Source organism: Cynocephalus volans, chromosome 7, assembly GCF_027409185.1.
Source record: "Cynocephalus volans isolate mCynVol1 chromosome 7, mCynVol1.pri, whole genome shotgun sequence".
In the NCBI taxonomy this organism is placed as follows: Eukaryota; Metazoa; Chordata; class Mammalia; order Dermoptera; family Cynocephalidae; genus Cynocephalus; species Cynocephalus volans.
The window spans coordinates 100846839-100866102 of record NC_084466.1 but is presented as its reverse complement, the minus strand read 5'-3'; the positions used below and the strand labels follow the sequence as shown (position 1 = coordinate 100866102).

At 34.9% G+C, this 19264-nt stretch overlaps 1 protein-coding gene across 3 annotated transcripts in view; it reads right to left on the bottom strand.

The window, feature by feature from the left end:
• The window catches only part of HERC4 (HECT and RLD domain containing E3 ubiquitin protein ligase 4), a 123443-nt gene that overhangs the window by 83150 nt on the left and 21029 nt on the right, over positions 1 to 19264 (bottom strand). For all 3 annotated transcript variants that reach the window (XM_063103556.1, XM_063103555.1, XM_063103557.1), the window contains one exon: positions 582 to 741. In XM_063103556.1, the coding sequence (XP_062959626.1) occupies positions 582 to 741 (160 nt within the window). The remainder of the gene's footprint in view (positions 1 to 581; positions 742 to 19264) is intronic.

Genomic DNA, 19264 nt, shown 5'->3' with positions numbered 1-19264 from the left:
ATATTAAAATAATGATTATGTCCTATGCAAATCTTTAAGACTACAACACTGATGAGGCATTGTTTAAGTTTTAAAATAATTCTAAGATCAGATAATGGTTAACATAAATTAAATCTTGGTCACTGCTATGTAAAAAGTAGAAAGTGACTGAATTCTTCTTACTCCTAAGCATGCTGGACTTCCATATTCAATAAAAATTAATAAAGACTAAAAAAAAGAGAAAAACATGCAACTAACCAATATGTAATAAATATTTCAGGTACTCAAGATAGAATTAGTACTTTAAATTAGTCTAACCCATTAAGAGAAAATTTATAATAAAGTAGGTATTCCCAATCCTTTTTCTTTACAAGCATAAATTCCATTGACTATGGAGAATACAGAATATATAAAAAATAGCCAACCAATCAATAGCTCAACCCAAATTAAAAGCAAGATCCTACCTAATAAACTCTTTAAAAACTTAAAGGGGAGAAATAATTTGGTGTCAACTCTCACATGCCCTCAGTATGCAGAATGATCTAGATTAGCAAATTTATTATAATATATTGTTAAGGACCTCTTGTGGTCTCCTTTGTTACCTGGGTACTCTGATACATTCCTCTGATCCTAGCAGGCCAAGTTGTCCATCAGAATCGAGACCCCAAGCATACACCTGGCCCTTGTCATTTAGTGCTAATGTATGAGCTTCTCCACATGAAACAGCTACAATATTTTGGGCATCCAGGGCAACAACCTGCTCTACAGAAATCAAGAAGAGAGACATTACATTCTAGTTTTGAACTTCCAATTAAGAATAAAATACATTCAATCTTCATTTACACAAAAAAGCCAAAGAAATGCTTAAAAACACACTAAAATATACCGTTATTTTGAAAAATCTAACAAATGTTCCATACATAAATCTCATTGTGGCAAAATACAGATGAATACATTATAGGTCATAATCAACTTGGAATTATCAAGTGACCTGAACATTTTGGGGAAGAAGTTAAGGGTTCATAAAGATTCTCTCAGAATATATTCTTTATTCAAAACCATTACTAATAAAAAATCCAGGAAAAGGAATCATTTAAATAACTTGGGCTGTTTGATTTTTAACAAAAAAAAATCATAATTGACACATATATTCCCACACAGATACTATCACAGAGTGATTCTGAAATTAATGAAATAATCTGAATTGGCAACTTCTGAACAGAAAACAAATTCTTTACAGGTATCATTAAAAAAGCATCTATTAGATATGCTAAGTAGAGAAATGAAAGGCAATATGATCATAACTGATAGGTTACAGTTTATGGACTGCCATTTTGACATCAGAAGATATAAAAACTCTGTATGTGGTTAAAATGTGTTCAAGTTTTAAACCAGAGACTACTTGAAAATATCAGCCCTTCATAAGACTGTTAGTAGCAGCCACTGACAAATCAGTAAGGAAAGTAAAATTGTTTTCCTAGTCTCCTTAAGGTATGCAGTGTTTGTCAGGTTTTTTACTAGAACCACTACAAGCTTTTTTTAAGATGCCATTTAAAATCAACTTTTTTTAAAGCTTAATAAGAAAACTACAGTAAGTACCTTCAATAAACTAAAAGCCTTATGTTGAAAGTGGTTAAAACTAGATCGATCAAGGTTTCTTCACAGGTACATTTTAGCTCATTTTGTAGATGCAGCTATTCAATAATCGAACAGACTGCATTGAGGATGTTGAAACTCCTACACAGACAGAAATTTATGTTTCTGGAGTACTACCTTGCATTTTAGAGTGGAAGGTTAGCCCAAGATAGCCTCTAGGAATCTGTACAACTCTAATGATGAATTATTTTAACTACTTACCTTAACATACTCTGAGTCCATACTCTTAAGGCTGGTGACCATACCTTGAAGTTCATTACACTAATCTCTCTCTTTTTATATATATTTTGTATATGTTTTTATGAAATTATATTGTAGAAACATACAAAAACAAAAGAGGAAAACATATAACACATTGTCCTCTCCCAAAAATCAAGAAAAGGACTTAGAAGCATCATTTGCTTACATTAAAACATTCCCATAAATCTTAATTATGCAGAAAGAAGTAAAGCATATGCAAGATCTGATATCTTTTGCAGAGGCTCACCAGAAGAATCCTCAAAGGAAATAGCAGAAAAGAGCAGAAAATGACAGGATGACAAGAGGGGTGAATCACCAATAACAAAGAATATTTAAACCAGATAGCAATGGATGTTAGGTCAAAGGCATCAAAATCAAAGAAACAAAGAATAAACAATCGTTTATATCAAACGCTAATATTACTGTGTAAGCACTACTGTGCTCCATGCACTAGACACAAAGACGAATAAAACAGAGTTCCAGCTCTCAAGGAAGTTTAGTCTGTGGAAAAACAGGTGAGATAAGGATTTTGATTAAATGCTAAGATAAAGATATACAAGAGACACTATGGGAACATGACATACTTAAGTTCTAAAAGATATTAGAAAGAATTCTGGAAGACAGTGACACTTAAGCTAAGTCCTGAGTTAAGGAAAGAGAAGGAGATTCCATGTAGCCATTTGAGGAAATTCAAATCATTTGTTACAGCAAAGCAAACTAACTAAAAGGCTAATGAGAAAAATGTGGAAAAAAATGTTACATTTCACACAGTAAGTAGGAATAACCTCCCCAATTTTTAAAGACTTCCTAGGGAGGAAAAAAAAAAAAAATCAGTAATTTACACAAAAAGTGGATAAAAGATGTGAAATGACAGCACACAAAAAGAAACAGAAACAGCCCTTAATCATACAAAAACATGCTCAACCTAACTGATGAAAGAAATGCAAATTGAAACCACATTGAAAAGCCCAATAATATGTTCACTTAGAAAATTAATCAAACTTTGAATCTGCACTTTTCCATATGGGTTAATTTTCAATAAAAAGTTTATCAAGAGAATGAGACAAGTCACAGAATGGAAAAAAAATATTTTAAAAAAAAACAGCTGATAAAATTTAAAAATTAAAAATAAGCAAAAGACCTGAACAAACACTTCAGCAAGGAAGAAATACAGATGGCAAGTAGACATATGAACAGATGTTCAAAATCACATGTCATCCGGGAATTGCAAATTAAAATGAGATACCACAACACACCTATTAGAATAGCCAAAATCTAAAACACTGACAACACCAAATGCTAGCAAGGATGTGAAGCAACAGGAACTCTCATTCATTATGGTAGGAATGCCAAATGTTACAGTCACTTTGAAAGATAGCTTGGTGGTTTCTCACAAGACTAAATATACCCTTACCATATGATCCAACAATCACACTTCTTGGTATTTACCCAAATGAACTGTAAAATTATGTCTACACATAAACCCACAAATGGATGTTTATAGCAGCTTTATTCATAACTGCCAAAACTTAGAAGCAGCTAAGATGTCCTTTAGTAGGTAAATGGATAAACTGTGGTATATCCAGACAATATTATTCAGGCTAAAAAGAAATGAGTTATCAAGCCATGAAAAGACATGTAGAAAACTTAAATGCATACTACTAAGGTGAAAGAAGCCAATGTGAAAAAGCTACGTACTATATGAATTCAACTATATGACATTCTAGAAAAGACAAAACTATGGAGACTGTAAAAGAGATTAGTGGTTACCAGAGGCTAGGGCTGGGGCTGAGTGAGGGAGAGATGAGTAGGCAGAGCACAGAGGATTTTTAGGGCAGTGAAACAATACTACAATGATGGGTACATGTCATTATACATTTGTTAAAACCCATAAAATGTGTAACACAAAGAGGGAACCCTTATGTAAACTATGGAATTTGAGTAATAATGATATGTCCTTGATTGTAACAAATGTATCATTGTGGTGAAGGATAGATGGGGAGGTTGTGCATTTGTGGGGGCAGGGGTGCATGGGAACTCTGTACTTTCCACTCAATTTGGCTGTGAACCTAAAACTGCTCTAAAAATAAAGTTTATTTTTTTAAAAAGCTTATGTTTTTAAAAATCCCACACACCAATATATCATTTTTTCACCTGATAAAAACCCCAAAATTTGATAATCTGTTGGTGAAGCTTGTGGGAGAAAAGGCACTACTGTACACTGTTAGTGAGAGTACAAAACAGAACAATCTCTATGGAGAGAACTATGGCATTTTCTAACAAAACACATATGCATTTACCCTTAGGACCTAGTAATTCCACTTCCAGGAATTTATACAACAGATCCACCTCAGAATATGTGTGTGTATGAGAGTACTTATAAAAGCTCGTGGAAAAATAGAATTAAAAGATAATACAAATCTTTCCATGAACGTTTTGAAGACCCCTGTATTTGCAGCACTATATATAATAGCAAAAGACTGGAAATTCTCCAAGTTATCTATCAAAGGATTTTATCTACACATCAGAATACTAAGCTCTGCCAAAAAAAAAAAAGAGGAAAGCACACACTGAAATGGAACTTATCCAGGGTAGATTAATGGGGATGGGGATGGGGTGGGGGAGGCACAATTTGCTATTTTTTGTGGAACAAAAAGGGAGAATAAGAATACATATTCATATTTGCTTATATCTACATAAAAAAACTTTGTAAAGAACTAACAAACATAGTCACCTATAGAAGATTTGGGCAGGGAGGGAAACGGTGTTCAAATCTAAGAGTAAAACATCTCAATGTATACTTAGTATTACTTTGATTTTTGAACCATGTGAATACATTGCCTACTCAAAACAAAAAATAAAATTTAATTAAAAAAATAAAAGAAATAGAGCCTTAGAGAAAATAGTTAAAGCAATGTATTAAACCAATGTTTTCACTTTGAAACTGACCTGAGCTCTTTTTGGGGGTGGGGGGTGGGAGGTGGAGTGACAGGAAGATAGCTGGTACAAGGATCCAAACCCTTGACCTCAGTGTTATAACACCATGCTCTAATCAACTGGGCTAACCAGCCAGCCCCTGACCTCAGTGCTTTAATATTTTTCTATATACTAAAAACTCAAATAATTTTGATTCTTTCAGAATTTTAGCCCCATCAAATTATTTGTGATACTTATTTTGAGAATGGATAACTACTTCAGAAGTACATTATTAAAGAAACATAAAAGTTATATGACTTGAGAATAGTAGCTGACTTTTCAGACAATAAATAAGCAAAAGTGATAACTTCTCTCTACAATTTTTTAAAATTTATTTTTTCCAAATGGCTCATCAAAATGAATACCCTCAACCATTTCCCCCCAGTATGCTAGAAAGTCAGATAAACAGTATGTTGAGACATTTCACATCCAGGTCAAATTCTGGTTGAATACTCAAATCAAGACAGCCTGAAAAGTGAGGAAATGACAAGTAAGAACGAAGAGGGAATAAACGAACCCAGCAAGACAAATAAGTTCACTTAGAAAGCCTGGCCCAGAAATGCCAAGTGAGAAAGAAAAGCAAAACAGAACTCATGCCAAATCTAACAGCTAACATTTATCATTTATGTACCAGGTACTGTACTAACTCTTAACTTTTAATCACCAAGCTACTTTTATCTTTCAAAGCCTTTCTTTATAACAGAAAAAGGAAGGATAAGAAAGGATTAAATTCACTTCAATTTGGGATGGGTATGGAAATAAAAGGAAGAAGACAGAAAACAAAGGAAAAACTTGCCAAGCAGGTCCATTAAAAAACTATTGATTCCCATGATAAACAGGGGCTACAAGATGATGTTGGAATTATGAACATATGATGCTAAACTTGTTGGAAAGATTTAATACCAGCACATGATCATTACAGTCAACTATAACTCAGCAATGAAAAGTTATCTATTTTAAAATATATATACAACAAAATGTTAGCTGTTGTTCATTGCACTATTCTTTCAACTCTTTATGCTTAAAACTGTTCATATAAAAAGTTTGAAAAAACTATCACTGTGTTCATATCAGTATTTATAGTTCAAATATTTTTCTTCAAGGAAAAAAGGGACACTTCTGGGAGGCACGAAAAGGCAAAGAAAACGTTAAGTGGAGAATACTGCCTTAGGAAAGAAAAAATACAATTTTGGGAGACAGAGATAAAAACAGAAAAGGTAAAGCTAGACAGATGAAACATAGCCACCTTATAGATACTGATTCCAGATGTATTCCAAATACATCTCTAATAGGTTCTTGTTCATTGCTACTTCTAGTTCTTACACTTGCTACCTTTCAAATGCATACTTTTGAAAACCCTAATGGCACATCATTTTACTGAGGGCCATCTTCTTGCTTCATAAATGCAAAACTTTCACTTTCAGATTTATCAAAAAACATCAAAATGATCAAGCTAATGTAATTTTTCATTTCTATGTCATCTATTTCCTTCCAATTATCTTTGTATGTACATCTGACTTTAGCATTTGTTCGCTTACAAACTGCAACTAGTAAATTTTGCTGCACAAACATCATAAGGAAGAAAGAACATTGTTGCACATACAAGATAGGTCCAGGTTCTTGTTGCAAAATATCACTTAATAGAGGCCCCGTTCACACCCAAGCACCAGAGGGGCATGCAGGACCGACCATACACCACACAGGCCACCCAGGTGAGTGCGCAGGACCCAAGCCACACCTGCGGACCGACACAGACATAGGCCCACACACACCTGAGCACCAGAGGGGCACACAGGCCCAACTGCCCACCGCACAGGCCACCCAGTTGAGTGCGCAGGACCTGCACACTGACCAAACAGGAGCCAAGGCAGCCCACCGCACACTCAACTGCACTGATATAAATAGAGTCACCAGCAGAACCTATAAACACAGGAGGAAGTCTTCCCCCTCATAACCCACTCCAGAGTGACAGAAGAAATAAGTGTTCTACCAGATGACCAAACATCAGAGTAAAAATACTAGAACTACAAATAAACAAGAAGATATGACAACCCTGAAAGAATATGATAATTCTCAAGTACCAAACCCCATAGAGCAAGAAACCCTCAAGATGTCTGAAGAGGAATTCCAAGCACTGATTTTAAGAAAACTCCAAGAAATAAGAGAAGAATCAACTAGAAAACACAAGGAAACAAGAAAAATATCCAGGATATGACGGAAGAAATTTACAAAGAGATTAATTACTTAAAAAAGAATGTATTCTCTCAATGAAAAAAAAAACAGAACAGAAAGCTTGAGCAGCAGACTAGAGCAAGAAGAAGAAAGAATTTCAGAATTCAAAGATGATCTTTTTGAAATAACCCAGGCAGACAAGAAAAAGGAAAAAAGAATTTTAAAAAATGAAGAAAATTTAAGAGTAGGCAGACAACCTCAAGCACACAAACATCCAAATCATGGGTATTCCAGAAGGGGAGGAAAAAGGAAAAGGCATTGAAAACTTAATGGAGGAAGTAATAACAGAAAACTTCCCAGGTATAGGGAGGGATGCAGATCTTCAGATGCAGGAAGCCCAGAGATCCCCAAACAGATTCAAACCAAAAAGATCCTCTTCAAGACACGTGACAATCAAACTGGCAAAACTCAAAGACAAAGACAGAATTCTAAAAGCAGCAAGAGAAAAGTGTCAAGTCACCTATAAGGGAGCCCCCATCAGACTAACAGCAGACTTCTCAAATGAAATCTTACAGGCCGGAAGAAAACAGAATGATATATTCAGAAAACTAAAAGAAAAAAACCGCCAGCCAAGAATCCTATACCCAGCAAAGTTATTGTTCAGAAATGAAGGAGAAATAGTATATCTCTCTGACAAAAAAAATAGGAATTCATTACCATATGACCAGCCCTACAAGAAATACTCAAAGGAGTCCTGCACCCAGAATCTGAAAAACAATAATCAACATCACGGATTCACAAGAAGCTACTGTAACCAAAACAGTGTGGTACTGGCATAAAAACAGACACTCGGATCAATGGAACGGAATAGAAAACCCAGGAAACAACCCACATACTTACAGCCAACTGATCTTTGACAAAGGCAGCAACGACATATATTGGAGAAAAAACTGCCTCTTCAGTAAAAGGTGCTGGGAAAATTGGACATCAATATGCAGAAAAATGAAACTGGACCTGTAACTGTCACCATATACCAAAGTCAACTGAAAATGGATGAAAGACTTAAACATTAGACATGAAACCATAAAATTACTAAAGGAAAATATAGGGGAAACACTCCGGGTAACAGGACTGGGCAAAGACATTATGAATAAGACCCCAAAAGCACAAGCAACGAAAAAATATAAATAAATGGAATTATAGCAAACTAAAAAGCTTCTTCACAGCAAAGGAAACAACCAGCAGAGTGGAAAGACAACCTACAGAATGGGAGAAAATATCTGCAAACTATACATCTGACAAGGGATTAATATCCAGAAGACACAAAGAATTCAAACAACTATACAGTAAAAAAACAAATAATCCAATTAAAAAATGGGCAAAGGAGATAAATAGATACTTTTCAAAGGAAGACATACAAATGGCCAACAGGTACATGAAAAATGCTCAGCATCACTAGTCATCAGAGAAATGTAAATCAAAACCACACTGAGATATCATTTCACCCCAGCTAAACTGGCCATTATTAAAAAGATCAAGAATAATAAATGCTGGCAAGGATGTGGGGAAAGGAGAACTCCTCTACACTGTTGGTGGGACTGTAAATTAGCACAGCCATTATAAAAAACAGTATAGAGGTTTCTCAAACAACTATAGATAGAGCTACCACATGATCCAACAATCCCACTACTGGGTATATATCCAAAGGAATGGAAATCATCATGTTGAAGGGATACCTGCACTCCCATGTTCATTGCAGCTCTATTTACAACAGCCAAAATATGAAACCAACCTAAGTGTCCATTGTCAAATGACCAGACAAAGAAAATGTGGCATATATACACAATGGAATACTACTCAGCCATAAAAAAAGGATGAAATTCTGCCATTTGCAGCAACATGGATGAGTCTGGAGAAAATTATGTTAAGTGAAATAAGTCAGACAAAGAAACAGAAATACCACATGTTCTCTCTCACAACTGGCTGCTAGGAAGAAAAGAAGGAAGGAAGGGAAGGAGGAAAGAAGGAAGGAATGAAGAAAAGAAAGAAAGAAAAGACCACAACAATATGTTGAACCTTCAGAAGGAGAGAACAAACCTAAGGATACTAGAGATGGGGGGAGGGATGGGTTTGGGAAGTGATAAGTCAGGCAAAGGGCATAAAGAAATTTCACAATTTGTAAAAATAAATACGCCAATAATAAATAAAAACTTTAAATTAAAAAGAAATCACATAAAGTCCTTCCTGTTGAATGACTAACTGGATAAGAATATCCTATTTTCTTTGGGACCTTAGAAATATATGATCCATCTATCAGTTCTTGAGTTTGTGAAAATTCATATAGAATATCATCATCTCTAAATCTATTGTGTAAGAGAGCTCACTTATATGATCGATTTCACCATCATTAGCACTACAGTAGTGCTACCTCTCTGCATTCATCTTCTGATTTGTCTATAATTGTAAAAAACCTTCCGTCAATTTTCTTCTCTTTGCCATTATACACAGAAAATAAAAAAGTTCTGCATTCTCAATCATGGTCAATGAAAGCTGCAAAAAGAAAAAAAAATAAAAGCTACAAAGATGGTGATTCCAGACTTCTTTTATACCTTCTTAAAAGATGACACGATACTCTGCACAATGCATAAAGAAAACAGAAGAGGGCCGGCCCCATGGTGCACTCGGGAGAGTGCAGCGCTTGGGTGCGCAGCAGCGCTCCCACCGCGGGTTCAGATCCTATATAGGAATGGCCGGTGCGCTCACTGGCTGAGCGCGGTGCAGACGACACCACACCAAGGGTTGCGATCCCCTTACCGGTCACAAAAAGACAAAAAAAAAAAGAAAGAAAACAGAAGGATGCTAAATGTTGACAATTTAATTCACTATTGCATCATCCTTCCAGGAAACTCCATCATTCTTCCACTTATTATTTAAGTCTTTTTATTTTAGTCTAGTTGGGAATAGAGTTGGTTCTTGTTATTTGCAGAGTTATGTTCTATAAAGTCACCATGAAGACTGATTTAGCAAATACTGAATCACTGCCCCTACAGAAAATACAAGGTTAGGTCCCTGCAAGCCTCTGGTCAGAACATTTTTATCAACCAATCTTGTATAATCTTGTCTTATGTGTGTTTCTGTTTGAAGACACCTTATTTAATATGCATTATTGATTCATTAACATTGAGTTCATGGCCAATTGCACTATAACTCATGCTTGAACAAAGCTTATCTTCTCCGTGAGGCACATCATGGCCTTCTTGCACTTAGGAACACTAGGCAGCACTGCAGCACTTCACTTGGGGCCATTTTAAACAGCAAAATCACCAACAAAAAATACAAAAACACCAAAATGTGGCACTAAAGATACCATAAAAAGAACACTTGTTTACAATGAAACAGCTAAAACAAGAAGGCAGAGTACTGCCTTGTTGAACCTCAGCTGGTAACCTGCACATCAGCTGACTCAAGTATTTTGCAGGTCTGTGCATGTGCGGTCCAGGAATGACCACAAAAGCCCTCTAGTGTTAATTTTGGAGTTACAAATAAATTTTAGGGAGTAGGAGAATTCTCACATATAAAACTTGCAAACAATGAGGATTAACTGTAGTTGATGAGTAATAATAATTCTCACAAAAACAAAATAGCAAGATTTTTCAAATTTCATAAATTTTCTTTGTTCTTTGGAAGACCTCTAAGAAAAATAAAAGTTATACCAATGCTTAGAAATAGGTATAACTTCTTAAAAAAAAAAACTAAAACTGAAACTGGGTCAGTGAACTCTGATGATACACTGTGATATGTGGTAAATTTCTATATTCACAGAAGAGACAATCAACTCTCTTGTTCTAAACAGAAACTATGCCAATAATGAGCAAACTAATGAATTAAATTTTTAGCAATATAATTAAAAGAAAAAAAGTCTTTTTCATACATGCTGCTAAAATTTGTTTCCTCTATTTTGTACATGAATAACCAACCAGACTTATAAAAACTCGGATTCATATCCTATCAGGGGCAATCATAACATAGAAAATTATCAACTGGCCCAACTTTCAAGAGGACTTCTTAAAAATCCAAATTAGATGTTTATCTAAATCTCAGATGTGACCAGGAAATCTAAACTCAGTTATGAGGTATGACCCAGGTTGATTTAATAATTGTACACTAAAACACTACTTTTTTAGACAACTAATCACAAAATATACAGGGTGGCCTATTAGAAGTCTTTTGCTAACCAGGTTTAAACCTGGATAATCACCAATAACTATATATACTCTAAGAACCTTGTAAAAAATGAAAAGTAATAGTAAATAACGTGTTGTCTTTTAAGTTTAAAGGTAATACTACAGAAACATCATTAATAACATTCATAATTAGCATCTCTTAAAATACTGCATCTTACTACCCTCTATCCTTTCTTATCTACAGATCTTAAAATCTTGTTGTTATGGGTTGAACTGTTCTTCCCCAAAATCCATATGTTGAAGACTTAATCCCCAGTACCTCAGAATATGACCTTATTTAGGATCATTGTAGATGTAATTAGTTAAGATGAGGTCATATTGGAGTAAGATGAGCCCTAATCCACTATGACTGGTGTCCTTATAAAAAGGAGAAATTTGGTCACAGACGCACACAGGGAGATTGCAATGTAACATGAAGGCAGAGATGAGGTGATGACTCTGTAAGTCAAGGAATGCCAAAGATAGCCAGCAAACTATCAATGCTAGGTGAGGTCTGGAATAGATTCTTCCCACACAATCTTTAGAAAGAACCAACAGTGCCAACACCTTGATCTTGAACTTCGAGCCTTCAGAGCTGTGAGATAATATATTCCCATTATTTAAGCCACCCAGTTAGTGTTACTTTGTTATGGCAGCCCTAGCAAACTAATACTTGTAAAAATATTTTCAAGTCCAAAACATTCCTGTGAAGTTAGCTGAGTATTGCCATCCATGTTTTAAAGGAGATCCACAGAAAGAAATAACTTATTCTGATTAATTCAATCACAAATAAACCTGATTTTGAATTTAAATTTCTAGTTCACAATCACTATATTATTTCCAGGCTAAAGGACTTAAAAAAAATTTAAAAAAAAAAAAAAAAAGGCAAAAGATATTTACACAAAACTGGCAAAGAACACATTTTTCTAGACAATTTAAAATATAAGAAAAAAGTTTTTTGAGCAGTAAGTTGGCAATACATATTACAATTCTAACATGCATGCCCTCTGATTCAAAAATTCTCCTTTTAGAGTTCATTATACCTGTAAAATAATGTTTATTGTATCACAGTTTGTAGCTGGGAGGAAAAAACAGGAAGTACTCTCATTTCCAATAATAGGCGGGTAAATAAACTACGGAATATCCATGTAATAGAAACCGATGTTTCTTTTAAATAGAACACCTATATACTGACATTTTCATGGAAATACACTAAATGAAAAAACAAACCACAGAATTTTATACACATATATGTAAAATTAAATATTTTAACATAGGCATAAAGGATATAAAAGTATCAAATTGTTAGTAGTTGTCATCCTTAGGATGTGGAGGAAAAGTGGCTTCCACTTTTTAAATCATACACTTCTACCTTTAAAAAAGAAATAAAGTACATGTGTTATTCTGGTAATTAGAAAAAAATAAAGGGATTGTTTTTTTTTAAGTATAGGAAGTCTCTAACCTATAAATGACCCTAAACCCCACAGGAACAAATGTCCTTTGTTTCCCATGATCAAAACACTGGAAAAATAACCTGGAGTGAAGGATTTTCTTACCTAGAAAGAGGCTACAGTCAGGAATTGTTTATCCTTAAAATGTGATATAGTTAAGTTAAATGCTGTCCAAAAATACCTATCCTAAGCTTTCTGGAACTGAAAAAACAAGAGAGCTAAACAACCCAGGACAGGTGAGAGGTGGAGATAAATTCTGACATCCAAATTTCAAACTTAAATGATATTATCTATAGAAAATATTATAAACATCAGTTAAATGTAATTATTGCTATAGTATTATACTTAAGCATAACATGTTATAAACTGGATTCATTTAAAAATCTATTCACGATCTCAATCAATATTGCCATAGTGAAAATAAAACACCCAAAGTTTTTAAAAAACACAATCAATCTATACATGTACGGGTATCAGGGCCTATAAGGTAGAAAAGTACAATTACCAAGCCTGATCTAAGTCCACAATTAATCTTAACTCAATGTGGTCAATGAGTTTAATGAAGTCCTCCATTTATGTATTTTTTTTTAATTTTAACATTTACTTGTACATTTTTATGGGATACAGTGTGTTGTGTCAATACATGCATGTATCGCACAATGATTCACTTAGGGTAGATAGCATAGTTTTGGACCCACTAGTCCAACACTTCTCTCTCTCAACTTCCTTCCCTCTTGGCCTTTGGTAACCATTATTCTAATTTCTACTTCTATGAGAATCACTTTTTGAAATATATATACACAAATCCCACATGAGTGAGATCACGTGGTATTTCTCTTTCTGTGACTAACTTACCATAACATGATGGTCTCCATTTTCATCCATGTTGCTGCAAATAACAGGATTTTATATTTTATACCTGAATGGTATTCCATTGTGTACATATATCACAGTTTTTTAAGTCCATTCAACCACTGATGGGCATTTAGGTTGATTCCATCTCTTGGCTATTGTGAATAGTGCTGTGATGAACATGGGAGTGCAGGTGTCTTTTTGATATGTTGATTTCACTTCCTTTGGGTATATACCCAGTAGTGGAACAGATGGGTCATTAGGTAGATCTATTTTTAGTTCTCTGAGAAACCTCCCTATTATTTTCCACAATGTCTGTATCAATTTACATTCCCACCAACAAAGTAGGAGAGTTCCTTTTTCTCTACATCCTCACCAGCATTTGTTATCTTCTGTGTTTTTGATAACAGCCATTCTACCTGGAGAGAGATGATATCTCATTGTGGTTTTAATCTGCATTTGTCCGAGGACTGGTGATTTTAATCATTTTTTCCCATGCTTGTTGACCATTTGTATGTCTTCTTTTCAGAAATGTCTGTTAAGTTCCTTTGCTCATTTTTTAGTTGGGTTGTTTATTTGCTGATGAGTTGAGTTCCTTATATTTTCTACATATTAGCCCCTTGTCTGATGTGTAGTTTGCAAACACTTTCTCCCATTCTGTAGGTTGTCTCTTTACTTCATTTATCGTTTCTTTTGCTGTGCAGAAGGTTTTTAGTTTGACGTAGTCCTATTTGTGTATTTCTGCTTTAGTTGCCTGTGCCTTTGTAGTCTCACTCAAAAAAGCACTATCCACTCCCATTCTGTGTAGCATTTCCCGTTTTCTAATACTTTCATAATGTGGGGTCTTAAATTTAGGTCTTTAATCTATTTTGAGTTGATTTTTGCATATGGTGAGAGACAGGGGTCTGATTTCAACCTTCTGCATCTGGATATCCAGCTTTCCCAGCCCCATTTATTGAAGAGGATGTCCTTTCCCCATTGTATATTCTTGGGACCTTTGTTGAAAATCAGTTGGTTGTAAGTGTATTTATTTCTGGGCTCTCTATTCTGTTCCACGGGTCTGTCTGTTCTATGCCAGTACCACGCTGTTTTGGTTACTATAGCTTTATAGTACATTTTGAAGTTAAGTAGTGTGTTATGCCTCTAACTTTGTTCTCTTTCTTCAAGATTGCTTTAGCTATACAGGGACTCTCATTAAGATCTGTCTATTTCTGTGAAGAACGTTGTTGGTATTTTGATTAGGATTGTGTTGAATATGTAGATCACTTTGGGTAATATGGACATTTTTATGCTGTTAATTCCACTAGCCCATGAACATGGGATATCTTTCCATTTATTTGTGTTCTCTTCAATTTTTTTACCAATGTTTTATAATTTTCATTGTAGAGGTCTTTCACCTCCTTGGCTCAATTTACTCCTAGACATTTTATTTTTTTGGTAGCTATTGCAAATGGGATTACTTTCTTCATTTCTTCTTTGGCTATTTCATTATTGACACATAGAAAGGCTACTGATTTTTGCACATTGATTTTGTATCCTGCCACCATACTGAATTTATTAGATTTAGAAAATTTTTTTGGTGGAGTATTTAGGGTTTTCTATGTATTGGATCATGTCATCTACAAATAGGAAAATTTGACTTCCTCCTTTCCTATGTGGATGCCTTTCACTGCTTTCTCTTGCCTTATTGTGCTGGCTCACACTTCTAGTACTATGTTGAATAGGAGTGGGGAAAGTGGGCATCTTTGTCTTGTTCTAGATCTTAGAGGAAAAGCTTCCAATTTTGTCTATTCAGTATATTAGCTGTGGGTTTGTCATATATGGCCTTTATTATGTTGAGGTACATTCCCTCTATACCTAATTTGTTGAGTGTTTTTATAATGAAGCGATGTTAGATTTTATCAAATACTTCTGCATCTACTGTATGATCATATGGTTTTTTCCCTTCAGTCTGTTGATGTGATATGTCACACTTATTGTGTATGTTAAACCATCCTTACATCCCTGGAATGAATCCCACTTGATCACTGTGAATGATCTTTTTAATGTGTTGTTGGATTCTGTTTGCTGGTATTTTGTTGAGGCTCTTCACGTCTGTGTTCATCAGAGATATTGGTCTGCAGTTTCCTTTTCTGCTGTGTCTTTTTCTGGTTTGGGTATGAGGGTAATGCTGGCCTGATAGAGTGAGTTTGGAAATATTCCCTCCTCCTGAATTTTCTGGAAGAGTTTGAGAAGAAGTGGTATTAATTCTTTAAATGTTTGGTAGTATGCAGCAGTACAGCCACCTGGTCCTGGGTTTCTTTATCAGGAGACTTTTTATTACTGCTTCAATTACATCACTTGTTAACTGTCTGTTTAGGCTTTCTAGTTCTTCATGATTCAATCTTGTTAAGTTGTATGTGTCCGGGAATTTATCCATTTCTTCCAGGTTTTCCAGTTTCTTTGCATATAATTGTTTGTAGAGCAGTCTGTTATGATCCTTTGTATTTCTGTGGCATCAGACATAATGTCTCCTTTTTCATTTCTGATTTTGAGTCCTCTCTTTTTGTTTTTTCATTAGTCAAGCTAAAGGTTTATCAATTTCATTTATCTTTTCAAAAAACCAACCTTGTTTCATTGATCTTTTGTATTTTTTCTTTTAAATCTCTAATTCATTTATTTCTGCTCTGATCTTTGTTATTTCTCTCCATCTACTGATTTTGGGTTTGGTTTGTTCTTGTTTTTCCAGCTCCTTGAGGTATAACATTAGGTTATTTGGAGTATTCTTTTTTGATGTAGGCATTTATTGCTGTGAACTTCCCTCTTAGAACTGCTTTTGCTATATCCCATAGGTTCTGCTTTGTTGTGTTTTCATTTCCATTTTTGTCCAGAAATTTTTTAATTTCCTTCTTGATTTCTTCTTTGACCCAATGTTGTTTAGGAGCACACTGTTTACTTTCCATGTATTTGTATGGTTTCTAATGTCTCTTTTGTTCTTGATTTCTAGTTTAATTCAATTGTGGTCAGACAAGGTGGTTAATATGATACAATTTTTAAAAATCTGTTGAGACTTGTTTTGTGACCTAACATACGGAGAGAATGTCCCGTGTACTGCTGAGAAGAATGTGTATTCTGTAGCAGTTGGGTGAAATTTCTATATAGTCCATTAGGATCAAATGGCTTACAGCAGAGATTAATTCTGATGTTTTGTGGTTATTTCTCTGTCTGGATGATCTGTCCTTTGCTGAAAGCAGCGTACAAAGTCTTCAACCATTACTGTGTGGGAGTACACTTCTCCCGATAGGTCTAATAGTAATTTTATATAACTGGGTGCTCCTGAACTCAGTGTGAATATATTTGGAATTATTATAATCTCTTGTTGAATTGATAACCTTATTTTTAAATAGTGGCTTGAAGTCTATTTCATTCAATATAACTGCTCCTGCTCTTTTTCAGTTCCATTTGCATGAAATATCTTTTTCCATCCCTTTACTTTTTATTGTTGGCTCTTGTTTTATAATCCACTGAGCCATGTTGTGTCTTTTAATTGGGGAATTTGACTCATTTACACTTAGAGTTATTATTGACATACAGAGACTTGTTACTGCCACTTTTGTTACTTTTTTTCCTGCTTGTTTTGTAGATCCTGTTCCTTTTTTCCAGTCTTACTGTCTTCCTTTGTGATTGACTGGTTTTCTTCAGCAGTATATTTTGATTTCTTGATATTTGTAGTATATCCCTTTATTTCTACAATTTCTATTTGTTTGGATTTTTTAAAAATTTTCAGTTCTCAATATACATTGTAGTTGATTTTCGCGTCTCTTTACCCATTCCTCTTAAACCCCCCTCCCCTCCCCAACTCCCTCTATATCATAACTGTTTACTTATCTTAACAAGTTCAAGGAAAGGAATTGTTGTGATTGTTGTGACATCCCCCCCCCCTTAATTTGTTGGTATATTTATTATTTTTAGGTCCCACAAATAAGTGAGAACATATGGTATTTCTCTTTCTGTGCCTGACTTGTTTCACTTAATGTAATTTTCTCTAAGTCCACCCATGTTGTGAATGGTAGTATTCCATTGTGTAGATATAACACAGTTTCCTTATCCACTCATCTGATGATGCACATTTGGGCTGCTTCCAATTCCTGACTACTGTAAATGGTGCTGCAATAAACATGGGAGTACAGGTATCCCTTCAGCATGATGATTTCCATTCCTCTGGGTATATTCCCAGCAGTGGAATAGCTGGGTCATATGGTAGATCCATCTGTAATTGTTTGAGGAAACTCCATATCATTTTCCATAAAGGCTGCACCATTTTGCAGTCCCACCAACAGCATATGGGAGTTCCATTTAATCCGCAACAACACCAGCACTTATCATTCTCAGTCTTTTGGATATTAGCCATCCTAACTGGAGTGAGATGGTATCTCACGGTGGTTTTAATATGCATTTCCTGAATGCTGAGTGATGTCGAGCATTCTTTCATGTGTCTGTTGGCCATCTGTTGGCCTTTGAGAAATGCCTATTCAGACCCTTTGCCCATTTTTAAATTGGGTTAATTGTGTTTTTGCTTTAAACTTGTTTGAGTTACTTGTATATTCTGGATATTAATCCTTTGTCAGATGTATATTTTGCAAATATTTTCTCCCACTCAGTTGTCTTTTCACTGTTGACTTTTTTGCTGTGCAGAAGCTTTTTAGTTTGATATAATCCCATTTGTTTATTTTTCCTTTGATTGCCTGTGCTTTGGGGAATCATATTCATGGAGTCTGTATCCACTCTTACTTCCTGGAGTGTTTCCCTTATGTTTTCTTTAAGGAGTCCTATTGTTTCAGGATGTATATTTAATTCTTTAATCCATTTTGAGTTGACTTTGGTATATGGTGAGAGGTACAAGTCTAGTATCATTCTCCTACATATGAATATCCAGTTTTCCCAGCACCATTTTCTGAAGAGGCAGTCTTTTCCCCAGTGTGTCAACTTGGTGCCTTTGTCAAAGATCAAATGGCTGTAGGAGTATGGGTTGATTCCTGGGTTCTCTATTCTATTCAATCAATCTGTGTGTGTTTTTAAGCCAGTACCATGCTATTTTGGTTATTATAGCTTTGTAGTACAGTTTAAAGTCAGGTAGTGTTATGCCTCTAGCTTTATTATTTTTGCTCAGGACTGCTTTGGCTATACATGGTCTTTTGTTATTTCATATAAATGTCTGGACAGTTTTTTCCATTTCTGAGAAAAATATTGTTGGAATTTTGATGGGGATTGCATTGAATCTGTAGATCACTTTGGGTAATATGCACATCTTCACAATGTTAATTCTTCCAATCCAAGAACATAGGACATCTTTCCATCTTCTTGTGTACTCTTTAATTTCTCTCAACAGTGGTTTGTAGTTCTCTTCTTTGAGATTTTTCACACCCTTCATTAACTTTATTCCTAAGTATTGTATTTTTTTGGTGGCTATTGTAAATGGGCTAGCTTTCTTGATTTCTTTTTCTGCATGTTCACCGTTGGAGTAGAGAAATGCTCCTGATTTTTGTGTCTTGATTTTGTATCCTGCAACTTTGCTGAAATCATTTATCAACTCTTATAGAGGCTTCAGGATGTTCAATATATAGGATCATATAACCCACAAACAGGGACAGTTTGACTTCATCTTTTCCTATAAGGATGCCCTTTATTTCCTTCTCTTCTCTGATTGCTCTGGCTAGTACTTCCAACACTATGTTG